Here is a 26,968-nt window from a genome sequence, read left to right on the forward strand (position 1 = left end):
CGAATAGATAGAGCCCTGCCCAGTATAGGTCGGCAGTGACCCGTCTAATCCCAGCGCACAGAGAGGCAGGTTTTGTCCTGAAAAGCGCACAACAGCAGCACGGGAAGCTTCTTTATTCAGGTATCACACCAAAAAAAGCAAATGTGCTTCGACGGACAAAGGTAATGCTGTGACGTGTTGAAAACAATAGCAGTCAAACTCATGGTACCTTTCAGCACGTCAGATGGCGTGTTATGGCACGTGCAGGTCAGATGGCGTGTTATGGCACGTGCGGGTCAGATGGCGCGTTATGGCGCGTGCCTCTGAGTCAGTGGGGACCTCACCCCGGCTGCGGCCATTTCAGATCCCGGCAAGCCATGGGGAACATACCGGATGGCAGCCTGTATTAGTTAAAGCTTTATGTGGCGCGGCGCCAGTGCTTAATTTGAGGTTGTCGGTGGGGCCCACTGGCACTCAGTTTTGGAGAGTCCAGCGCTTATTTGTACTCACCAGATGTTTTCGAGAGCAAGAGAGAGGAAAACACACAAAGGGGAGAGAGAAGGAAGAGAGAGACGGGCAAACCGGCACGAAGGAAGAAAGCAGGAACCAGCAAGAGAGATAACGGGGCAGCAGTGTCTGGCAGTGGACCGAAGACGTCGGTGTGCCGATTTATTTTATATCGCCACCGGAGCAGGGCTTTGGGCACCTGCACTCATTCTTTTACAAATTAAACACTGTGCAAAGCTAAGCATTGCGTCGACTTACCATTAATAAACAGGCCCCCAAGCAAAATTACGCACAATCGCACATGTACCCATGCAACCCTTAGCACATCTAAGTCTTCGGGTCATACCGTCACTTCGAGTGGACCTTTCCTTACAGGAGCCAACAAGAAAACTCTTAGCCTGTACATGGACGATATGCAGGGGACTGTGAAGCTGCCACCCGCCTCTAGTTAATTCCAGGACCAGAAGAGACATAATGAATTTGGGAAAGGATTCCTCTGATTGCTCATGACTCCTGTATAAAATAAACTACAATTTTAAATCAAGGGTTTGCAGGAGCCTTTGTACTGAAAAAAACTCTCTTGAGTGGACGTCAGGTTAAGATGGTTGTGCTCTGTGCTTCCCCTGGTCCTGCATTCTGTCTAGGCCTCCATCCGACTCCGCTTAGGTTCCCTTAGAGCCTCGCACATTACGGCGAGGAAAAGGTTTGCAAACCCTAATTCCCGCAAGCACTGGCAATGCCAATAGATCTGGTTTAAAGGGAATGTTTTATGGTAATGTAAAGTATTACAAGTAAAAGCATGTGTATTTGTATAGAAGCAAGGAACTGTAGAGTAATATTGGTGTATGTTAAAAGATCAGGTGACAGTTGCACTGTCAAGCCAGACCCAAAATTCCCTGTAGGTTAATGACTCCCTCCTCCCATCTGTGCTGCTGCCAGAGAAAGTCAAACACCGTAAATTAAGTAGTTATCTAAGACACCTTTTACGATGTCATCTGTGCTTCTGAAAGTTCAAGCTCAGCCAACTGTATAAATAAACAAAGTGATCACAAGCTGGAAGAGGGAAAGCACTTTTTCCACGGAACCACATACCTTCTGCTAAATCAAAGATGTACTCCTGCCTCCCACCATGTGGCCAGAGCTAAAGCCCCTGGCCAGTGGTATTCTGTTGACACCTGTTAGGCCAGACCATAAAAATGCCACCACCCAGACACTGTTTACAGCTTCACTGCACAGGCTGTGAAACCCACTAATAAAGCCCTGTATTTTTGAAGTAGGAGATCAGCCGACAGGGTATGTGACAACTTGAGTAGGCTAAACAGGATAGAGCAAATTTCCCGTCTCGGTTTTTTTTTGTTTAAATTTGTTCATTGGGTTTTAGCATTTCACAAAACATATTAGCAAATTTCTGATATAGAGTACCCGTGTGTATTTGTTAACAACTATAGGTTTTCAGATTTGTGATAGCATTTCATACAAAGCATAATTAACATTTGTCATTATTACATTCAGGTTGCTACCTTCTTGTTAAGTCCATTCACTTTGTCATTACGCTTTCAGTAACAGGCTGGGTTAACCTTCCCTTGGTTACGGAGTTATGGCTGTCCCCATATTTGTGTGTAGGAACAATGCAATGCTTTGTTGAGTCGGTGTGTTCCCTTTTAACTAGCACCGGCTTCGGAACTGCAGGCTGATATTGCTAACTGCTAACTTTGGGGGTGAACTGGGGGAGTTATTAGGGGACGGCGGGGATTTGTGTCGGTAATAGGCTGCCGTGCGGTTGTTTATATTGTGACATCAGAGTTTGGTTGCGTACATGTGGGGGGATCACATCGGGCATCACTAGATTGGGGCGTGGAACTGATGTGTAGGACTACTGCGTTGTGTCTATTTCTGTGTGTCTGGCTTATCCTATAGTGTTCGTCTAACAATCCTGTCAGGGATAGATGTGGCGTCTGGGGCTGGGATGTCTCGGGTGGTTCCGCATGTGCGGTTTCTTGTTTGAATTGGTGTAGTAGCTGTGCCCATTCCATAGATATGTGGTGTTTGCGTATTCCCCTCACTTCCTCGTCTCTCAGTATCTCTTCTGCTGCTGCGCCCCATTTCTTCATCGCCACTTGATCGCCTCTTCTGGGTGTCCCTTCTGGGCCTTCCAGTACATAGCCAGACCTCTCTTTGCCAGGAGAATAGCTAGCGACGTGAAACGGCTCTGCACTTTATCGGACTTTCTCCTTCTGAATACCCCGAATGCACATGCCTACCATGTATATACATCCGTAATATTTGTCGTTGCTCAGATTGTCTGGTGTATGTTATCCCAGTACTGCTGTATAGTGGGGCAATCCCAGAACATATGTTTGAATCCTGCCTCAGGGGCCTGACATCGGGGACATGCAAATTGCGTGTCTGGATAGAAACGATGGAGGCGTTGTGCGTGAGATATGCTCTGTGGAGAATGTTGAATTGTATGTTTTTGAATCGTGCGTTTCTGGACACCTCTTTAGGATATTCCAAGGCTTTTTCCCATTCCTTATCATTGAACGACCTTCCCACTTCGTCCTCCCATGTCTGTCTTAACGAGTGTAGAGGCTTAAGAATCAGTTCCCAGCTGGCCTTATAAAGCCAAGTAATTAGGTGTCTACCTGCTCACATATGCAGGATCGTGTGTATTACCGGATGTGTTGGTGGTTCCCCCTCGGTCAAATCCCAGAATTGATGATTGCTGTCCAAGAGTTGTCTATGTAGGAGGAATTGACCCGGAGGGAGGTCAAACTCTTCCACTAATTGGTTATATGTCCGCAGCTGTCCGTCTTCGAATAATGATTCCATCTCGGGCATTGAGTGCTCAGTTCATACCTGCAGGGCTCGAGTAGTATAGTATTTGTCCTTTCGAGGGAACCCTACCAGTGGAAGTAGTGGGGAATATAGGGGCCTCTCTCTTGACATGCAGTGTATCTTCAGCATGTATGTGCGGGCTATTGATACCTGCATGGGATGAGTACACATCGGTTTGGTGCCGGGCATTAACATATGACGGATTGATGGGAGAGGCACCCGTCCTTCGTCAGCAAATGTTTCTCCTATGTGGCGCTTTGCTGACCAGTGCGATAAGCATTGCAGCTGCACTGCCAAAAAGTATGCCTCAAAGGATGGTGCTCTCAGTCCCCCTTGATCCGTCGGCAGGTACAGAGTAGCCAGGGCTACCCTATGGCAACCTACTCCCCAGATCACGGAACGAGCAGCGTATCTAGCTCCCGGAAGAAGGGGTGCGGGAGCATAACCGGAGGGTTAGTAAAGTGATATAGTATTCTGGGGACTATTATCATTTTGGCGAGGGCCACTCATCCAATTGGAGCTAGGGGTAATGTTTAAATTTCCTTTCTCAGTTACCAATCTGCAGAATCGATTGATTAAGGGCTGGAAGTGTAGAAAAGAGCAAAGACATAGAACACCTGAGAACTCTGAGTTTCACTTAGCAACTAAAGTGGGCCCATACAATAGTTAATAACGTTTGGAATGCACTCCCCACACCCGTCACTGCAGATTGTTGGACAGACAAAAAGCCCCCCCCCCCCAACTCCACTTTCCTTTCAGCTTCCTACCCATCCTGAAACTCGATGAATAAGAAGCAGAACAAGACTCTCTTAGTGGGCGTGCTTAGTGCGCATGTCGGCGGCCTGGAATTTACGTTGTCTGGCCACTGATCTGTTATTCTGCCTGGTGTCCATTAGTCATCACACAGTATCGCCTCAGCCCACGCTGAACACAGGTGGATGGAGTTAAAGAGAGACTTTATGACCTTGGCTCTGAAACCTGTATTTGGCGAGATGACAAGACGGCTACAGATATGCCTGCTTCTAAGTTGCATAACGTAAGTAAGAGCTAGATTTATGTCACAGCCATCCAAAAAGATCCGAGTGGGCAACATCACATGCTTTTTTAACCTAGAGGAAACGATGAGACACCACACTATAAAACACTTGATGGCTGCAAAGCAACTAAATGCGCTAACCAAAAAAGACCTGAATTAAAGTATGTCTAGCAGAACTCAAAATCAGCTTTGAACACTCTTGCAGAAAGCTTAGCCTGTGGTGAGGGAGATCTGGTTAAATACATCGTCAAAGTAAAATCTGACATGCACTCTTAAAATCAGAAAATTAATACGACTAAATCTCAACTGTAAGGTAACCCAGACCCTGATCAGCTGCTCCACACTACGGTAGCAAATCTAGTCCTTCTCGATTAAATGTGCACATTTGCAGAACAACTCCCGGAGATATAATATCAACATTCAAAAAATGTAAGAGATAACTCAGAGGGAAGTGATACCTGTGCATGCCTTCTGGGATTTTTACAGGAGTGCTTAAGAAAAAGCCTAAATATGCAGTAGGACTTCAAAGAGTGCAGAGAGTGGGGCGTCAGCCCAAAAACTCCCTCTGGGCTCAGAGGTGCATTGACCAAGATGTCTGACTCGTGACTGAAAGAAAGAATTCTGACTCAGGCTGGAAGTTTGGAGCCCTTTACTTTCTGCAACAGTCAGCTGCCTATCTACCAAGACCAAGAGAGGCATATCAACGGCCAACTGACCAAGTTTAATGAAACTCATAGGTTTCTCCATTCATCTCAATCTGGTTTCAGGACTGGCTATTCCACTGAGACCGTGCTTCTTGGCATCACAGAAATGCTTCGCCAGAATTTGGATGCAGGTGACACGGTAGCTCTTGTTTTATTAGATTTGAGTGCGGCCTTTGACACGGTGTCCCACGCCGTGCTGATAAAGGCCTTACAGTCCATAGGGGTTACTGGCCCTGCACTCAGCTGGCTAACTTCCTTCCTCACCAATCGTACTTTTCAGGTCTTTTCTTCCATTGCTAATTCTAAGACCTACTCTTCTCCTTATGGAGTTCCCCAGGGATCTATTCTTAGTCCTCTGCTATTTAACATTTACGTTAGACCCCTGGCAACGATCGTTGAGAAGGCTGGGTTGTTGCTATTTTCATATACCAACGACACCCAGATTATTTTCTCTCTCTCTGCCGGAAAAACTTCAGAGCAATCTGCTCTTCGGACTGGGCTTAGCAAAGTGGCATCATGGATGCACGTCAATTTCCTCAAGCTTAATGGTGAGAAAACAGAGGTCTTGGTACTGGGTAAAAATGAAGATCTCTGGGGTCCGCAACACTGGCCTACAGAAATGGGTGTGTTGCCACAACCTTCCCATCATGTTCGCAACCTCGGCTTTATTATTGACGACTCACTATCTATGCGTCAACAAGCCATGAAGGTTGCTACAACATGTTTCACCATTTTGAAAAGGCTGAGGAAAATTGTTTCGATGCTACCCAGCCCTACCCAGAGAACCGTAGTCCAGGCCCTTGTTACGTCAAGGCTGGACTACGGTAACATCCTTTATCTGGGAGCCAATAAAGCTGTGATACGTAAGCTGCCAGATTGCTCTGCCGAGTTCCTAAAACAGCCTCTATCTCCGGTACATTGAGGGACCTTCATTGGCTAAGGGTTGAAAACCGGGTCAAGTTTAAAGCTCTGAGCTATATGTTCAGAATTGAGCATGACAGAGCTCTCCTTTATTTGCAAAACGTAGCTCGCCCCTACCTGCCTTCACGTATCCTTCGGTCTATTACCCAGGCCAAATTTCAGGTGCCTAGGGTTAGACTATCCCGCATGGGTGGCCGTTCTTTCTCGTATTTGGGCCCCGTACTGTGGAATGCCCTTCCTTTGTCTCTTCGCACACAGACCAACTTCACACTCTTTCGTAAAGTCACTTAAAACTTGGCTTTTTAATCAGTAGGTTCCATTCTCTTTTTCTGCTGTCTCTGACGGGCGCCGGGAAACCCTTCTTGGGTAGCTGTTGCGCCTATATATAAATTTAAAAAATAATAATAATAATCTCTGAGAATCCAATTTTCAATAGAGATGTGCCCTAGAGTAAAGGAACTACAAGATAAATAGATAAGGTACAGATGGCTCTTCTCAACGGCTTCCTGTTTAATCGATGAGCTCAAAAGTAGAGAAGATCATCTCACTGGACAGGAAGGGCAGATATAAGCACCCAGAGGGCGATGCAGTTGAATCTGAGAAACCACCAAAGGCGAAACCTCCAAAGGGACAAAGAGACAAATCATGCAAGAAAAGAGAGGGTCTGGAAGATGATTCCTTCATCCTTATGAATAGGACTTTAAATGGGAAACTTTGTGACCAGGGAGTTCTTCCACTCTCTTCTTGTATTCTCAGTGGAGGATAAACTAGTGATGAAGTGACCAGGTTATTTGCATCATAAAGAACTTTGTGCTGTAGTCTGGGCGGCCCGTCAGGGGCTCTGGCGGGTGATGTGGACCTGGTAAGCGCATTGTCTAGTACACTGATACAGAATTGTTAAAATGTTTACTGGTAACGATTACACTTTTCACTCAAAGGGAGCGCAACCTCTGTCAAGTCTTCGAAGGGATAGAGTTGGTTTCCTTGTTGAGGGTAATTTTAAGGCATTGTTTACCTTACTTTGTTTCTTTGTTGAGCTCAGGGATCATAGTAGGAAATATTACTCATGGGAAGGACGATACTAGGGTTGGGGCCTGCAGTATTTATGATCTGAGTAACATTCAAGTTACTTTCACTTAATATAAAAGGCCTCATTTTCGAAGCAAGAGGCAAACGTTGTGTAGTTACATGAGAAAGCATGACACTGAAATTTTGTTCTTACAAGAAACATATATACTTCAGAGAAACCAGTTTCAAATGCCACAAATGGTATGCAAATCGGTTCTGGGCTTGAGCTAACACAAAATAGCAGGGGTGGTGAATCTTTGTAAGAGGCAATTTGGTGGCTGAAAGGAGCAAAATATAGAGAGACAAGAGATGTCACTTAATTAGAGTGCAGCTGACAGCATGTCCCACGCCTTATTTTTTCGTAAGCATCTACACTCCAAACACATTGCATAAGTAATTCCCTAAAGAAGCCTTTTTCATTATGTCAAGTGAGGTAGACTTGGAAGTCATGGCTGGGAGTTACATTTAGCAGGTGTTAATACCATGGACAGGACATCGATTGGTACTTCCTCCACAGGTACTATGTCCAATGGGCTGTATAGCAGAATTTCAGATTTTGAGCTGATATATGTGTCGCCACATTCACCCTGTGGAGAAAGACTATTCCTTTTTCTTCACAATTCCACAACACCTACTCTTGCATTGACACTGTAGTCAGCTGGCATCTCTCAAGTCTCTTGGGAGTGAGCACAGGGAGATGCAACTTGAGTTTGAAGTTTGAGGGGGACATGTTTAGCAGCCCAGTAAACAGAGCAACCATGGCTCGGGAAATTGAGGAGTTCTTTAGTGTAAAATTGTGGATAGTTCACCGTCTACTAATTGGGATACTTTTAACGTGATGGTAAGGGGTTTGGCCATAGCCATGTCAGCTGAGATAACAAAGGAACAGTGAAAATACTCTCACAGCTGAGGTAAAAGCTTTTGAGTGAACAGACAAACAAAATCCCTCTCCCTTTATTGGGCATAGATTGTGAAGGGCCCTCGGGCATCTAAACGTACTGAGGACTAACTGGGCAGAAGGTACTCCATTAACACAGGGGCAGAGTTTTTATGAGAAAGGAAACAAAATAGGGTAATGTTACTGGCCAGACGACTACGCTTCCAAAAGGCTATAACACACAAACCACGGATCAGGAAAGCTAATGGAGTGTAGGCGGTGAAAGGAGGGCGTAAACAAGAGGTGTTCCATAACTTTTTTCTTTTCCTGTATGACACCGTGCTAGAAGTCACAAGTGACATCCAGTCTTACTTTGATGGGTAATAGAGAGACCCATGGAGGTGTCATAAATCTACGAAGTGGTTAAGTCAATGCATTCTAACAAAACACAGGGTCCAGATGGTTTTTCAGTTTTATTTTTATAAACTTTTTCTGCTCAAATTAGTAAAAACTTTAGCAGCCCTCTTCAATTCCTCTAACCAATCATCCGGCAATGCCCCCACTGTGTGCAAGGTGGACATACACGCCAGGAAAAAATCTGGTTGAGTGCACCTCTTACAGGCCAATTGCATTACTCATCATTGATGCCGAGAGCTTCACGAAGATATTGGCAACACCCCCCCCCCCCCCCCATGAGAGCTGTGTTGCTCCCTCCTCCCCATCTCGTCTGTTGCTTTCCCCGCTACTCCTAGCTTTGATTTTCCTTTTTTAAATGTTTTATCTCCTCCATCTCAAGCTCCTCCGTTCCTCGTCTGCCTCACATCTGCCTGTTGCTCCTGCCTCGCTCCTGATTTCCTGACCCTATCCTCTGTTGGTCACCATCCCATTGAAGAAAATGCTTTTTTTTTTGTAGGGCCCGGATGCCGCAATTTACTGCCTGGTGCCCTCCTTTTTAGGGACTTTTCAAAAATGTACTCCTCCTAGATTGGTATCCGCCATCTTAAAACAATGAGTTAAAATACTGATGATTCTGCATAGCTTTGGCAAAACATTTATCTTTCTTCTGTTGCTTATGCTGAACAGCATCGGCAAACATCATTCCAAACTCAATATCTGCTGCAGGTGCGACCTGTTGGCTTTGCCAGTGATTGATTTAAAGGCTGATAATTCCACCAATAGGGAATTGTACAAATTGCACAGTTCCGCTCGGTTGAAAGGCAGTCCCAGGTACAACTGCACATTTTTTCCTTTTTCTATTCCTCCAGGGGAAAGAAAAATTCGGTCAAGAAACACTGTCTGTCCCCTTCTCCCCATAAAGGTCATGATCCTTTACTTCCCACTATGGAAGGGAATTTACTCTAGCCTTTTGAGAAATAAAACTCCAAAAGCTTCCAGGGTGGGAAAGAGTCTGATAAGAAATTGTGAATGCTCGCAAACTCACAAGCTTATGTGTGTTCATAAATTTACAAGGCAAACCACAGATTGCGCGGATGCCTGCCCACCTCTTGCATGGGAGTTACTACTACAGAATTGTCTGTATTTGTGGCGTATAGTCAGGGCCACTGGAATTAGGTGGCAGGAGAGGGCCAAATTATGCGGCAGGGTTGAGTAAATTATGTGGCAAGAAAACGAAAATTATGCAGCATAATGCAACAATTTTTTAATAACATTACTTCATTATTTTATCACTTTTAAACTTGGTAACACTGTCTTGGCATTGGTTGCACCTCATTAGTTCCAGCTTAACACCCAAATATAGCAATAAGCAACAGAAAGCTGACCAGTCAAGTTTTGAAAAGGACCTTCCACTGCACTGGAAACCGTGTCTCTGCATTTTTAGTAACTTTTGAAACATTTGAGTTAGAAACAAACTTTTTTTAATAGTATTTGCAGATTATGCAGCAGATGATGCGTTTATGTGGCAAATGCGTCAAATCTATAATCATGCGAAAATCTCCGCTGCTGCACAATTGCATAATTCCAAAGGCCCTGCATATAGTTACGTAGTTTGGGGAATGATAAATGGATTATGGCTGGTGGGTCACCTCTTCTGAATGTCTAGCAGCCTGCGATTTGCAATTTTACCCTGATTTACGAGCGTAATTGCTATGTCAATGAGTCCAGAATTGTCAAGTTATTCGTAGTTATGAATTATCACATTAGAATTCCGCAAGAGTAACTCTGACATTTCGAAAATAATAAGAACAAGCATTAGTAAAGCCAGTAGGTTTCGCTTTTATTAGACCTATTGGTTATGTCAATGATTTTTGCTGATGTTGTGCAGCATCAGCAAAAGAACCGCATGCATGAGCGCACCCCTGTCATGATTTCATGTGGCCATAATATTCAGGGGGGTGTGTATGCTTGATGATGTATATGTGAGCATGGGCCACCACGCAGTTGCGTACCTGTTGGAGTGGTAACTAAAAATCAAAAAAACTAAATTTTTTGTTGTTCAAAAGCATATTCCTCAAAGCATAGTGGACTGGATGCCGTGTCCTCCAAAACAGAAAAAAATCCAGTAATTTTAAGGATTACGAGGGCAACGAAGGAGAAAGGTCGGGCAAGCGAAGGAGAGTGGGTGGGAGAGCACTGCGTGACCTGTAGGCATCTGAGGGGTAAGCAGCACATGGAGGAGAGATGAAGTGGAGGGAGCAATACGGCGTATGGGGGAGTTTGAGGGGAGAAGAAGCAGCCCCCAAGGGAGATAGAAACACACACTCTAATGAAGTGAGAAGGACAAAGAAAATGTAATTGCCTGAATGTGAGGAGCGGAAGGGTATAAGTCAGCCAATCAAAAGGATGGTAAAGAGGCTGTGCTCCAGGGGAGGGACAAATACCAGAAGAGGAAGGAAAACCATTGATTAGGAAGCAAAGAAATAAGTGGGACAAAATAAGTCAACCAATAGAAGCAATGGGCGGGCTCTAAGCCCACTGTGAATTTTTGGTACTATTCACAAAAGGTCTTTCACAACCAGAAAGCTAACCTTGCAGGGTGGTGATAAAAGGGACGTTTCACCTATAGGCACAGCCTTCTTGGCAGGAAAATGCTTTCTGTCCCTACCCCCTCAGAAGGGTGAGTGTTTCTGATGGGGTCAATGAAGGGTATTTGCTGTTGAAGACTTTCTTGTAATCCACCGCTGTGGTGCTGTTTTTGCCTCTTCCACCCTGGAGTAAGTTTTAAAATGTATTTTTGATTTCCCAGGGGTTCCGCAATTGCGAAGATCGTTGGGGAGAATGCAGCCAAGTTAGACCAGTTCGATAAAACCGTGAAGATGTGGGTGTTTGAGGAGATGGTGAACGGAAGGAAACTCACAGAAATCATCAACACGGAACATGAAAATGTGAAGTACCTTCCAGGGCACAAGCTGCCTCCCAACGTGGTGAGCAGGGGTATTCTAACGGGGCTCTGGAACCTTCCATCATCACAACTGGGGTATAGGGTCAAAGTTGCAATTTCGATACGCGCCACAACTTCCATAGCTGATACTTCTGGAGTTGGTACAAAATTGTGTTAACCCAAAATTAATTTTGCAGGTTGGGTTGGAAGGAAAAGCAAGGCTGTTTTTCAGGAAGGTGTAACAAAACTCATGATAAATGCATGCTTTTTTGCAAGAGTAAGTGAATGCAAAAATCGTTTAGTGACAATTATCAAAGGTAGAGTCCGTGGTTTAATTTAAAATCTTATTTAACCAGCAGTTTATGTCAAATTATCTTTTTGTGAAAACACTATTCCAGGTTATTGTTTGCTCAAAGGTATAGCAGGTGCGGCGGTACTGGGGCCCAAGGGTATGAGGGGCCCGCTCCACCACATTTATGTCTGCCTTTTGCTACCTTACCGGGGTATGCGGACCCATTTTTTCTTGCTTGGCTGAGGGCCCATAGAGTGCTCCTGCTACCCTACTGTGTCTACTGGGACCTATTTGCATCATAGTTCAACCAGCGGAGAGCTCGGATTCTTGACTCATAGGGAAAGATGCTGTGTTTTTTGCGCTATGTATGTAAACTCACAATTTCTGGACAATATGTTAACAAAGTGTGTCTTGTCTAGTGCTTGCTACTGCAGATTTTTCAGTTTCGTAGTGCTTTTAAGTGTAAATGCTACCCGTAGCTAACTCAGTGGTACTAGAGTTTAGCTTCAGGATGGGAGTTTCTGTACATATATTGAGATGCGTCAATCTCTGACCAGCACTACAGGCTTTTAGAGTCCACAGTGGATCTGTGACATCTCTCCCTTTATCTTTAGCCCCATCCTGTGATGCTCACAGGTTAGGTGAGGATCATCACACCACTGACGGGTCTTCCTGACGTAGCAGCAAAAGCCTTCAGAGATCTGTGGGAAGAATCTTTGTGAAAATGAATGATGCAATCATGACAGGAGCATACCTTATGGAGCCCAAATGGAGGAATCTATCACGACGAACAACACATTTGACTTTCCATTTAAGATAGAGTTAAAGTTTTTGGGCATTTCTGGCAGTTTGATATTCATCATAACTCCTTTACTAAGACCTACCCTAAACCAAACCTAATCTAATTCTTACCCTGACCCTAACTCTTACCCTCACACTTATTGTCACCTTAAAAACAACCTATAATGTTTGAATAGGATTTAAACAAATCCATCACGTAAATAATGTGAATTTATTTTTCGTCATTATGACCCAAGACGTATCATCAATATCTCTGGGGGGTTTTTCCTCCATGATTTTCTTCCTTTGCCCCCTCGGACAGTGTGGATATTGCACTTAACATTAGAGGCTCAATTCCTATCCTCTTGGCTCAGGCTGCCCTGCCTGACAAACCTGGGCGTTGATGCAGCTTGGGCAACTTTGCCCTGCCCGACACCTTGGCAGTCCTTCTCACACAAATCTAACACTGTGAAAATAGGACAAGTGGTCGGCAATCACCAAACTAAAAAAAAAATAAAGACTATTCATCTATGCAACCTATTTATTCCTGTTTGGATATATTTATAATTCACGCTACCCCAACAGTATGTGTTAGAAAGACCATCTGCCAGCCTCACTCACCCAGCACAGCATCAAAGCCATTTAGTTGGTACACGCTCTCTCTCTCTCTCTCTCACTATAAATTGACTACACCTTTGTTTGGAATCTGCACTCAAGTTTGAACACATTTATTATGGCTGATGTATAGCATGCATACTTTATTTCATTTGTTCTTGGTTTATATGTACACATTTAGTATTTATGTACAGGACATTTTTTGGGGCACCCCGTTAAAGTTAACTTTGCCCACTGAAATACCAGCAGTCTAGGAGTTGCCATTGGTAGTTATGCATGGCAAAGCGCTGAGGCCCAAAGATGAGCTCAGTCTCTGCAACAGCTGATATTGAAATATGTGCCAAAGTTGGCCCAAGCACCTTGGCATTATAGTGCATGGTCACAATACAATCTGACAGAGATAGAGCTTTTAAAAGATATGGTAGGAAAACAAAAGCTGTGTATGTGAAATACACTAAGCTAAAGTGGACTTTTATGGCTGAAGTCCCGACAATGCTTCCACACTTTATCGGAAACGTAATGCCCAAGCACTGGGGTTCTGGCGCTGGTGAAACCCCCGGTTAATGCAAGCAGGGAAGAGGCTTTCACCATTCTGTGTTGGTAGATCAGAAAAACAAGAGAAGTAGGAATGGCTCATGGTAGCATGACACTTCTTTTTGAAGTCTTATTCCAAATGTGGCTTAATGCCTTGCCACATGGGAGTAGGTACCGGGGACAAATAAGGTTCTCTCTCTCCCCAGATTTTGGAGTTAGGGGATGCATTGGACAAGGCCAGCCCCCAACCCCCGCCCCAAGAATTTCCATTCAATTTCTTTATTGAGTTTTGCAACATTTAAATAGAATAATGGATGCAGAATGTTACTTGCTAACAAACAAGCCCAAACAAACATACTGTGGAGTTCCAGTTTGAGCTCCTTAATGCATCTGCGCCTTTATATACCAACAGTTTTAATTGTGAGATGGGCAGGTCCGTACCCCAGGCTCCTGCAACCTCCAGGCCGCGTTCCATTGGGCGTGCCAGTCGAGTGGTCTGATCCACAATTTCCACCCTAGCCTACTCATTAACCCAAGCAAGCGTGGCATTATGCTGGCTGCGCCTGCTCTCTCGTTTCGAAGAGGGGGCCTACTGAATGTATAGATGCAATTCATCAGGGATCACATGATCGGGATGCATACTAGTGTGTGTCTGTCTCTAAGCTGCCAGGTAGGAGTTACCTGGGGGGGGGGGGGGATCTGGACGGTCCCCGGGTTGTGTCTCGTGGTACATACATCAGAGTGTATGGCCCATGTTCTGCAGTAAGTGTTGTGTTACGAATGTGCAGGTCGACAGATTCAATGGGGGTACATGTTGCTCCTTGACTTCAGTTTCTCAATATATATATCCTAAGTTGATTTCCCCCTGTCCCATGCCTCACTGGGTGTGTGCCTTTGTTTTAGCATCCAACCCGACTTTCGCCCACCTGAGCAATGCTTTAAGCCACCACTTCGTGCTGGGCACCACAGGACTTCCAAGACCTCGCTGTCTTTTGAACAACACAAAGACCAGGTCCAGGAATCTGTGGAAGTATTTGTCCCTTTTGGCTACAGGTCTCTTGCCTAATAGGCATGATTCCGGAGTGGCCGGTATTATGAGCTCCACCAAAGCCACCAGTGTACCCACAATCTCCTCCCACGCACGTCACACCACTGGACATTCCTACACCATGTGAAAGAATCATAATGGGGGCAATCCGCCATGACCTCGGGAAAGATAAGTTTGATACGTTTTGGTGTAAGATATTTCTAAGTTGTGTAAAGCTGAATCTGGAATTTCAAGACACGCCTTTGACTTGTTGAGTGGCGCGCTCCCATTCTTTGTCAGTGATGTCGGTTGGTATGTCTGTTCCCCAACATATTCTGACCAATGCACCTATGTCGTGGTGCTGTGCGAGGAGGGCAATGTACAAGGCTGTGATGTTCTTTCGTGCACCCTTGTGGAATTGTATGGTGTGTAGTAGGGCCGAGGTTGGTGGTTCGGAGAGGCCATGGCCCCATTGCCTGGTAGCTGCGTGTTGTATAGCATTATAAATAAGTATTTGTCCTGCAGGTATCCTATATGTATTCCTGATCCCCTGGAAAGTGGAGAAGACTCAGTCCGAGTATAGATCTCTCGCCAGTGTAATACCAGCGTCTTTCATCAGTTCCACATCATTTAATCGGGCGACTGTGAGGAGATTTGGCAGGAACCTCAGCGTGGTCAATGGCGAGTATGGGAAAGAAGAGCTGCCTCTATATATATATTTATGCCAGCATGTGTGGGCCATCTTTATTTGGTGGGTCCCAGAAGGAGGTAGCTATATCCTCCCCCCCTCGAGAGCCACGTGCATAAGTGTTCCCCATTCAGTGTTACCCTGAAACCGGTCCCAGGATGCTTGTTTCCGGTCCAGGAAGGACCCGGCTTGGCAGTTTGGGCTGGGCTGGTCCCATGAGGCACAGGGTCAAGACTGATTTACATATGGCTGGGTCCAAACTGGGGTGGCGAAGTGAACAAAAGAACGATAGATTTAACCCAGATTTCTTGACTGGGGGTGAATGTTTGATTCATTCAGCATTCCGTCCATCATTTGTTGCCGCAGTTATTTTTATGTCAAAGCGTGTCAAGATCGTCCGGCCTGTCTTGACCCCCACCACTGGGTGGCTGTAGAGTGTGCGGATCCAGCGGAGGCACCCCGGACCCATACCAATCACATCTAGCATTGCCAGCAGGAAAGGCCCCCCAACGTTTCAAACACTTTTTCTATATCAAGCGCTACTGGTATAGTTTCTCCGCTGCTGGTGTCAGAGCTGCGCATCAAGCCCATTTACAGACGGATGTTTCGGAACATATTTCTTCCTAGAATTAAGCGATTTTGATCTGCATGAACCAGGGTGTGTGTATAATGGGAAACAGCCTTTTTGGCCACTACTTTTTCCCAATATTTTGTAATCAAGATTTAAAAGTGACAGTGGTCTGTATGAGCTCACATCAAGTAGGTCATGTCCCAGCTTAGGTATTACTACTATCAGAGTTTTACGAGTGATTCTGGGAGTGGGGCTTGCTCCCTCGCTTCTTTATAGACTGCTGTCAGTTTCTGGGTTAATAGTGCATTATAAGCTGAGTAATACTCTATGGGGAGACCAAAAGTGCCCGGGGTATTATTTCTTGCCATTTTGGCCGTTGCTGCACGAATTTCCTCAATTTGAAGGGATTTGTCAAGCTGTGCATGCTGCGGTGGATTCCATTGGGGCAGGGGGATATCATTTAAGTATTCCTATATTCTTGTTTCATGGAAGGCAATGTCGACTGCATATAGAATGTGATAGTAAGTAGTCCACAAAGGCAGCATTAATGCTCAATGGGGTGTTGTGAGTGGTACCATCAGCAGTCTTAAAAGCTCCAATGGGAGGACCGGGCCTGATCTCCCTGCAACAGCCACGCCAACAATCTACCCGAGTGTTCTTCTTCCTTGTGCTGTCACTCTAGGTAATGATTGTAATCATGGTTTCCTGGCCATGTCTCCAGCTCCGCATGGGTTTTCCTGAGTGTGTGCAGTTCTTCTTGCCTACCCTCCACGAGGGGCAGCTCAGTTTCGAGCCATCTCATATCACTTTTCCTGCTTAGTATTTTCCTGCGCAAGGTTTGTTTGATCCGCCATGATGTGACGATGCAGTGCCCACGTATAACTACTTTAAGCGCCTCCCACTCTGCTGCCCTAGATTGGGCTGAGCTCTCATATAACTCAAAATAGTGAATAAATGTTCGTTATGGCGTCCCAGAAAGGTGTGTTGTCTAGTGCTTTGATTTGGAGTCTCCAGGATGGGATGGTAGAGACCTCACTACTCCAGCGCAGCACTAGCTGCAAGAGGCAGTGGTCAGATAGGTCCGAAGTATGCATGGGCCTACAGTGTCGCTGCAGAGAAATACATCCAGTCTTGTGTGGATAGCATGTACCGCTGATTAAAATGACTATTCCCTACCATCGGGATGCTGCAAACACCACATATCACGTACTCTTCGCCTCTCCATCCAGTGTGTGAAGTACAGTATCACTCTGTGGCATGCCACTCCCAATAAATGGGGGATGGGCTGATCCACCGCCTCGTCTGGGACATAGTTGAAGTCTACCCCCAGATGCAGGATGCTCATGGGTCCCGTGCCAGGGCTTGAGTCAATTGGTCTATGAACTGTGAATTGTTAGTGTTCAGGTCATAGACCACTATTAGCATCAGTGGGGCACCATCCAGCTGGCCTTCAACTATCATGTATTGACCCTCAGGTTCCAGCCTATGTGTCGTCTGTATGAATGATACTCCCGGGGCAATCCAGATTAGTGACCCTTCGGCTTAGGCCGAGATGATCATGCTATATGTCTACCCTACCCATCTGGTGCACACTTTTTGCACTTCAGCTTGCAATAGGTGCATCTTTTGCAAGAAGTCTATGTGAGTCTGGCCGTGTTTCAGGTATGTATGCATGTGTCTTTTGCTAGGAGTGGCCATGCCCTTAATGTTCCATGTCAGGATGTTGTAAGTGGGAGTCAAAGCCGCTACGGGGGTTCCAATCAGGTGTAGTAGGGCGTAGTGTCTGGTGAGAGCCTCAAGGTAAGTATCGTGAAGAACCCTAGCCACAGTGGCCCCTTTGTCTGCATGCGAGTTCAGCCCAGGCGTGTCACTGTGAAAGCCCCCAACAGTGCAACAACAGGTTAAAACATTGTGCCCACCTCCCCTGCTAGGCACCTATGATGTACACAGCCACGTAAGTGCAAAGTTACAATATGTGTGGCATGTTTCTCAAACAAGTTGTTCAGGGCCCTTAAAGTGAAGACCGGTGTGTGGTGATTCCAACCATGTGAGCCCCCTGTGAGTCAAATTGGCAACCAGTTCCCCCGCGTGTACCCTCTACCACTACTGGTTACCACAAGGGCCTTCGGAGCATGCTCTGTATGTTCCAACGTGGCTCAGCTCAGTTCATCAGTCAGCTGGGGCATCTGGGCCTGTCCCCGGGACTCCTCGTCCCCGGAGGAATCAGTCTTCTTAGTGCCAGACTTGGTGTCTGGTTTGTAGTCTGTCCTCAGGAGAGCAAATGGATTTTGGCTGTAGTGTAGTACCTGTGCTCTCACTTGTGCCATCTCTTTAGCTGCTTGTTTGGATGTGAGGCAGGTGCGCGGCCTCCCATGGCCCCTACAATTAGCTTTCCATGTCAGCTGGCTTGTTTATTCCTTTACTGCGCAACCATGTACACGCTTGCTCAGGTGTCTGAAAGAAGTGTGTAGTTTTGTCCTCTACCACCTGTAGTTTGGTGGGGAAGAGGAGAGCAGATTTCAGGCCTAGGAGAGCAGATGGTGTTTAACTGCTGAATAAGAGTTACATTGTTGCTGGACTTCTGCCTTTTATGCAGTGATCATGGTGCCCTCCAACTGTCACAGGCCTTTCATCCGGAATAATTGTAGTAGGGGTCTCTGTAATTGATCAGCTTTGCAATCACTGGTATAGGCTGGCCCCCGGCGGGGACGGGTGCCCAGGTGTCCTATGTGCCAGTTCGATTGAAAATAATTACAGCATTTTCCCCTCCAGCACCGAGGACATCAGCCATTGTTCAAGGAAGAGCTCTGTATTGGGGCCCTTGGAGCGCTCAGATAATCCTAAAAAAATTATGTTGTTGCGCCTAGAGTGCATCTCTGCATCTTCTCCTTTAGGTTGTAGGGTCACTATGGCAGTTTCATTCCTTCCTGTAGAGTATGAGCCTGGGCGCATCTCAGTGATTGCCAATTCTGTGTCATCTACACGTTCCATTAATTTCCTCTGATCTGCGTGGAGCAGATAGTCATCGCATCTATCTTGGCTTCCAGCGAGGTCTTGGTTTCCAGTATTGCTTTCAAAATCTGTTCAAATTGGTCAGAGTGTTTTGCAAGTTTAACTTCGGGGTGGGTATGAGGACCCTGCTAGTGTTGTGGTGCTGTCGACCCTTCCAAGCTGTCCTTAGTGAGGGATAGGGTCTTAGTCACCTTGGTTCCCTCACACTGTCCAGTGTGAGGGGGCAGCCTCAGTTGTCACCTCAGTACACCAGGCCTCTGATGCAGGCAGTACTCAGTAGGGAAGAAACAAAAACACTGTGGCCTGTCAAGTTAAACTCCGTCTGCTCCCATTTTGGGCTGCATGTTAGTCCACTTGGCGTGTGGGGCGTTATGCACAGGTCCTATGTGTCGTCCAGAGTGGTTGGTGGACTTTATTACTTACAAGGCCCATGCCCCTCCACGGGCTCCCATTTTGTTGTGCTGATACATATCGCCCGATATGCCCTTTGCCATCCCTGAGCCCGGGAGTGCTCACTGGTGCTCAGCATCCTTGCCACTCATCTGCCAGCACAGTCAGGCTGAAAAACCTTGGGATTGCAGCACACGTCCCGCTCACTCCGATGAGCCACAGGCACGGCTGAGTCCAAAGGCCTGCTGCAGCGTACCACACTGCGTTTCTCATCCCTGCCGGTTGTGCCTCTATACAGCCACAACTCTGTCTCTCCGTCATGGGGTGGCCCCCAGCACAGCCTCAGTGCGGTCAGGACAAAAAGGGCAGCCGCGGGTAAACTCGTTCCACATTCCGCAGGCAACGCCTCACTCCAGTGCACCAGAACCTGCAGCCACGCCCACTCTGACCACATGAGCACTACTTATGCTTTCCCCCACAGTGTACCTCCTCCGCACACCATTGTAATTGTATTTATATAGCACTTATTACCCCTGACAAGGCATCGAAGCGCTTTCGGCGAGAAGCACACTACTCCAGAACCCAAAAAGGATTAGTGGTGGATTAGTATAGGGAAATATTAGTTAATGTGACCGACATGTGAGACTGTTAGTTGGATTGAATAGGATAATGGTGGGATAGAAGAGGGACGAGTCTAGAAGTGTTATTTGAGAGATCATAGTAGTAAGATGAGGTTTGGGATGATCAAAAGGAGAGATGGAGGAGGTAAGAGTCTCTAGAAAGGGATTAGGGAGATCATAGTAGTAAAATGAGTTTTGGGGTGAGTCAAAGGAGGGATAGAGGAGGGAAGTGTCTAGAAATTGTTATTTTGGCGATATCATAGTAGTAGAATGAGGTTTGGGATGAGTCAGAGAGTGAAGGGAGAGGATATATTGAGAGAGGTACCATACCGTACAATCACAGGCCATATCATACCATAACCATACAATGGCAGACCATACTATACAATAACATGCCAGACCATACAGTGACCGGCAATAATGTGCCATGCCATACAATGCCAGACCATGCCATTACAATGACAGACCATACTATACCATACTATACAGTGACTGGCTATTCTTCCATACTATACATTGACAGGCCATATCATACTATACAATGACAGTCCATACCATTCAGACCCATCAGAATATTGCTATATTGATTTGTAAATGTTATGGCACCAAAAGTGGACATTTTGGGTCATTCGTGTTTTTTGCAGCACTTTATTGTCCTGTATCTGGTTGTCTTGTCCCCCAAAAACACTGACTATTCAGCTAATCCACTTAACTCCTCTAACCCCGCATTTCCCATTCAGAAATTTAGCACAAAGCACAAAAGCAGACTTAAAAGCCGATGTGTACTGAAGAGGTCAGTAAGAAAGCGGTGATGACTGAATGTCAGCATAAGATCAATGAGCGAAAAAGTGACTGTGAAATAGTGCGGAGGGCCTAATTATCCATAATGTAGTCAGTTATGCAGATATCATGCGACTTGGAACAGAAATCCATACTGGAGAAGACAAACTTTGCCAGCTAGTAAATGACAGTCTACTGTTAAAGGACCATTTATGAGCTACGGCTATCCCACCCTGTAGCTAGCTAGCTAATTTCCATGACCTCTACCGGGTACCTAAGCTAGCAAGATATGATTTTAGTTTGAACCTAGGAGAGAGGGCATTAGTTGCTAGACGTATGGACATAATGAATGCTTCCCGAGAAAAACTAATCCATAGCTCCCCAAAGCAGTTGAAATCACAAAGGGAGCGAAATGAACAGAGACTAGACCATAAGAAGTACAAACTACTATCAACATCTTTGGACAACAATTCTTCCAACCTTTTAGCTCGGATGAATGATGGTCGAACATTATATCTTTGAGTCGCAATACTGGTTTGCCGACTTTGCACTGCTGTATAATGTGGAGCTCTCGTGCCCAGGTCCACATTACATTACCTACAAAACACATCACCTATCACTGGCCAATACAGGCTCCTCTTCGGACAATCCAAAAACCCAAAACAAATGACACTACCACCTCCTTTTCAGTTAACCACAAACACATCCACAACCCCGCCCACTCCCATCTAAACAAAAAAATAGCACTTCATTTCACGAAAAACAAGCCTATATCAGACTATTCGGATTAGCTTCTGCTGCTTACAAAATGCAGTCTTCTGCAAAAATTCATTACCCTGACTATTTCACTCTGATTCACCTCTCTACTTCATCACTGTATCCGAAACTTGGATAAACAAGAGTGACAATGTCCCAAAAGATGCCCGCCAACATCAACCATGCCATATTCATACATACACTACAAACTTTGCAGCATAGTCTAAGCATCGGCATCCTCCTATACAACAGCCTCATTCACCCAATCCCCACCCACACACAATTCACTAGAGAACACATTATCACTGCCCCTTCCAAAGTTCACAGAATTGTTATCAACTTTTCTCTCGCAGTGCAATAAAATACTTCTTTGCAAACCTTGGCGCTACTCTCCAATCAGCCCTTTACCTGCCTCATTATATTAAAGTCTTGGTGCCGCGACCTCAAATACAATAAGCACTTCTCTCTAGCCACTCATTAGGTAAGGTAACCTCCTGATCCACCTACTTCTCTCCTCTCCAAATCACTATCAAATTTCACACCCACTATTGAGCCCGCATCCTAGCCACTCTGGTACACGTCATAACCAGCCCACCTGTCACATCCCATAGTAGAACTGTATTTTAAAGTTCCTGTCACTCCAGACTCCATATACTTCAATCTTAACCAAATGTATAAAAACTGCAACCCTCTCCTTTATACCACATCCTCTGATGAACAGCTCCCTAGCAAACATTTAATTCTCAACACTCCATTCTCCAAGCGGGGAGAGGGAAAAGGGACAGTAAAACTAGAGATCTGATGTGCTTTTTAAGTTATTCAACATTTGTGCACAAAATACTTTATTTACCCTTGCTGCTTTTTTTCAGGTTTCTCTTTATGCTCTTTACACATACCCTGAACTCTTGGCCTGACTCCATTGGCCTTACGGGATCACATCACCAGGCATTCTCAAATGTCCCCACCTCACCTCTTCCAGCTGACTGATGCTCACTAACATATTAACCTCTCCTCTCAAGAAGTCCTGGGCAAAGGATGGAGAGGGTAAGAGTGTCTTCCTTTGTTCCTTCCCCTATTTGCTCCATTAAGACATGGAAAGGGACAACTACCATAACGCTTGTTGTTTGGCCCGTTGACTCTTTGCTAGAGTAAAAGCTCTCTTTTAATTGGTTTGTCCAATCTCACTTGCATCAGTGGATTGCACCTTCACCACTCCTGGACGGACCCAAAAGACCATCTACCAAGATGACTGTGGAAGTGTCTTTCAGGCTTAAGGCATGCTAAGGCTATGAGGGGTTCATTTGCCAGAACTTCTTACTGATTTCTTGCACCCACGATTCTGCCACCCAGCTTACCTCTGTCAACTAGCTGCCTCCCTTCTACAAATAAGGACTGACGCCTACACATTGAGCTCCCAGTGACATAAGTGAACATATTCACTTTGGAACAGGCCTCACAACTCCTTGGAATCCTATAGACCCAACCACTGTGGTGCGTTGTATTCCTTGTGTTCTACCTCTACTGTTTACAGTGGTAGCGTAATTTCAGATTCAGTAATGTCTAGATACTCCTAACCTCATCAGTACAGACATTAAGTGACCTTAGTTATGCCGTCATATTAGATTTCCAAGTGCTTGGCCTGCTCAAACCTTCAAAACCGCTATAAGCATTTGCACTAGCACCTCTGTCCATCACACAGACCTTTGCTACACGTCAAAGTTAAGCACTCCAACAAGTTCCCTGAGACATGACTAGAGCATCATGGGAATCTCATATGCAACACTATAATTTGCCACTGAGCACATCAAACCCATGCTGGACCAACCAGGCAAGTCAAACTGTGCATCTTACTCGACCAATCAAAGTGCATTGGGCCTTGTAAGAAGTAGGAAAATTTCATTCAAATGCCAACAAAATTCAGTCTAATATTTCAGCCATTCTCCAGATTTCTAACTTCCTTCTAGTACTTGCAACAATATTTTCTCATCCTCTCGAGATTCTCTGCACCATTTAAATGGTTCCATCACAAAATTTAGCTTTACACCTTTAAGACCTCCTCTCAATTGGTCTAACTTTTATTTCTCAGATCACAATTTCGAGTCTACTAGAGGCCCTAGTCTACACCTATCCTCCTTCCCAACTGGCGTTCCCATAAATCTGCCACTGCCCCCTATGCTTCCACCTCTACTCCGCGCCCTACAGGCACCAATTCCCTACTCCGACTTTTCCTTTTATTTATATGTATAAATAAATATTCTGCTACTTCAAATTAGCACTGTTTGGTTTAGCCTTTCACAGTTAAGACTGTATGTTATGCTTGAATCACTAGCCACGCCTTTAGTTGCAACTGGGAAAATTAAACTCTACTAACCATCTTCCTGAAGTTCACATTCTTTGGCAAGATGACCAGACTCTCCACAATGGTGGCACGTCTCTCAGCAGTGGCCCTTGCAGGTAAGGGCGATGGCGCCGGGTTTGGTGGGGGGGATTTGACAGACGATCACGAGGGAAAATTAAATAAAGAATTAATTTTCCCTCGTCGGCGTCAGTGGAAATCCCCCCCCCCACAGCTCCTACCTGCACGGGCCGCTGCTGATGTCTCTGGCGATTGATTGCTCCACTGGGTCTCACAGGTCAGCTCAGGATGTCTGTTGCAGTCGCCATCTTGGCCTTGCCCCTATCTAGTCCCACCAACAGTTTAAAGCGGACAAAGAACAGTGACAGACACAACATGTTTTGCTGAAGCCACTCTGCACAACACCTGTCTCCTTGAATCACTGTAGGCTGAAGAGCAAACTATGGAGGCTCTGAGACCTATTTGTTTTGTTAATTATTTAATTGCAGCTACAGATGTTTTGAGCCTCTCCTAAATCGTTCTGTTTGTCAAGCCAGGCGAGCCAGCACAATAAAGAAAGGCAGGAGATGCAATTTCATATTAATGTTACTGCTGGTTCGACTGATTTGATAAAAGGAATGATTTTTGGAGAAGCTGAACACCTCAATTATGGCAATTAAATAATTGGCAAAAAAGGGAGACTTCTGAGGCTACACAGAGCTAGCTAGTTCCTTAGGTTACTGCTCTTTAATGAGATGTTTGCGCACTGAAGCATGATTTCAGACCTGCAAGTTCTATCACTGTGTGGTGATATCTTCTACCTGTGGAAACATTCTGCATACATCAGACTGAGTGCCTAGTACGCACCCTATCTGACCACTGAGCCTCGCCCGAAAAAGCATTGTAAATTTGTTTTGGGTGAATTTACATCAAAGGTACAGATGAGAAGGAAAAGACTTGCCGAAGAATCTTTATGTAATCAAGCTGCCTACAGGGACCATAGCACTCTCAGCCTGCAAGCTCCGCTGACTATAATAGCAGCGTATGTATACGCCGGTTCAAGGGCTCATATTTACTGTAACTCCGACTGTGAATATATATGCAATGTTTTTACTACAAATGCCAATAAAAAGAGTTTTCAAAAAAAAAATCAAGCTGCCTACCCTTATGCTCTGCTGCAGCTAGCAGTGGATTCTAAGATGCTGCAGCATCTCTGGTCCTGAGTACCTACAGTGGTGTGCAACGGCCTCTAAACTGGCTCAGTGTTCTCCAACGTGAAACTTGTTCCGCGGGAATCAAGAAAGCTGTTTCCTCAACCCTCTCGTCAAAAGGGGTCTGAGAGAAACACCTCCAGACCTTTCAAGGGACTGTGAATTTTAACCGCCATGCCCTCTCCTCATCAAAAGACTATAGTGTGAGGCCACAGGACCCTATCAGGACGCCCAGTAGGAGTGCCCACAGTCATAGGATGACAACGGCAATTTCTTAACAGGAAAGGAACACGTGGACCAAAATGTTAAATTGAAACAGAGGTTAGGTAAACAAGCAGTATTTTAATAGCAAAGAAGTTGGTGTTAGGGATCTGCAGCTCGGCGCCGTCACCTCTAACCGGCACCACTGGTTTACTAATTGTTCAATCCTTCAAAGGAGGCACTTCACAAAGAGTCCATATTCTTATCCTCATAACATTTCTTTTATTCAATTTGCATCCAAAAGCAAAGTCTTAAGGTTAAATTAAAAAACCATGGCCCAAACACAGCCAGCACGTTTTGAGGGACACACCCTCTTCATCAGGACTCCATGTGCATACTCGTTAGGCAGACACATCTTTTCGGTTAGGCTCAAATCACTAGAAATCGTAGAGAAACCAGGACAGAAAGTTTATTTTATCATTGCAGACATGTGGCAGGGGATCAGTGACAGGAGGCTCCTAGGGGCAGGTCCTCCATTGGAGCAGAGGAGTGTCGCCCCACTTACGTGCCCCGCAAAGCCCCAGAGATAACAAATAAAATTGTAATTGATTACCATTTTATTTGTTATCGTCCTGTTCCAAACCGAGCACCAGGACGGGGCGGGGCCTGCCGAGTTAGCAGGGAAGAGTGGTCTGCAGAGGGCTGCCTTTGCACTTGTTTAAATTGCACGTCTCTTTGGTTGGCCGGCGACGGCCAGCCACAAATGCCCACTTTAAACCTCTCAATCCCGCCGGCTTAAGACAGCTAGGTTGACAGCAGGTGCAGGCACCCATTTCCCTCGGGAGCGGCGACAGTTGACGCTCCCAAAAATCAGGGCACTGGTCACATGCTGGTTACCAGCACATGAGCATACCTGGATTAGTAGAGAGAGTTTGATGGGGCCTGCATCGCAGTTAAAGCAGAAGACGTTGGAGTGAGGAGAATGTCATCTCTCACGATTGGTTTTTTTCTTTTGTTTTAGTTTATTTGCCCGCCCCTCTGCTCTCAGTTGATGCCAGCCACCACTGGAGGCTCCTGTAGCATGTCTGGTGGGAAAGCTGAAAAGAAAGAAAACACAATCAGAACAGGATAGCTCGTTATCACTTTACATGAATCTGTTTTTGGATTTAACCTTAAGACTTTGCTTTTCGATGCAAATTGAATAGAAGAAATGTTATGAGGATAAGAATATGGACTCTGTGAAGTGTCTCCTTTAAAGAATTAAATAAGCGGTATTGGTGCACTTCATCAAAATGCAAATGTTGGACTTATTAACCCCTTCCATGCTGCGCAAATTCCGCCGCTGTGCTGACGGTTTCTTGCGCGGGCGTGGTCATGACGGAACGGTTCCGTCATGAGCACAGCTCAACCGTGGCTCATGACGGAACCGTTCCGTCATGAGCACCGAAGGGGTTAATGCATTGGTCGGTGTGTTTTGTTGTGTTTTTTAAACCAGTTGAAAGCAGTGCTGGAATGAAGGGCGATCCAGCTGGATCAGGAGCTAGTATTGGCACAGATCCAGAATTCGTCTGACCATAGTAAAATATGCTGAATTTGTCTGGCGTAATTTGCCAACACTGGAACACAATTCAGCACTGCCCACACATTGTTTACTTTCTGTTCGGAGCAGCAACCTGCAGGCAAGGGACTTTCTTATTTTTAGATTCCAGCTGAGCCAAAAACAAGGGCCACCGGCCCTCTTTTTGAGTGTGATCCTGGCGGGTAGCTGTCTGGAGCCTAACAGATGCCAAAGCAATGGAGGGAAACAAAGGCGCACAGCTTGTTATCACCTCCAAAGTACCTATGAGATACTGTAATTTAGAGGCAAGCTTTTGACTTTGTTTAATCGC

At 45.5% G+C, this 26,968-nt stretch overlaps 1 protein-coding gene across 1 annotated transcript in view; it reads left to right on the forward strand.

The window, feature by feature from the left end:
- The window catches only part of GPD1 (glycerol-3-phosphate dehydrogenase 1), a 97,395-nt gene that overhangs the window by 48,695 nt on the left and 21,732 nt on the right, over positions 1-26,968 (forward strand). The window contains exon 2 of the mRNA XM_085600880.1: positions 11,133-11,310. Within this exon, the coding sequence (XP_085457006.1) occupies positions 11,133-11,310 (178 nt within the window). The remainder of the gene's footprint in view (positions 1-11,132; positions 11,311-26,968) is intronic.

The sequence above is a fragment of the Triturus cristatus genome, chromosome 4_2 (genome assembly GCF_964204655.1).
Source record: "Triturus cristatus chromosome 4_2, aTriCri1.1, whole genome shotgun sequence".
In the NCBI taxonomy this organism is placed as follows: Eukaryota; Metazoa; Chordata; class Amphibia; order Caudata; family Salamandridae; genus Triturus; species Triturus cristatus.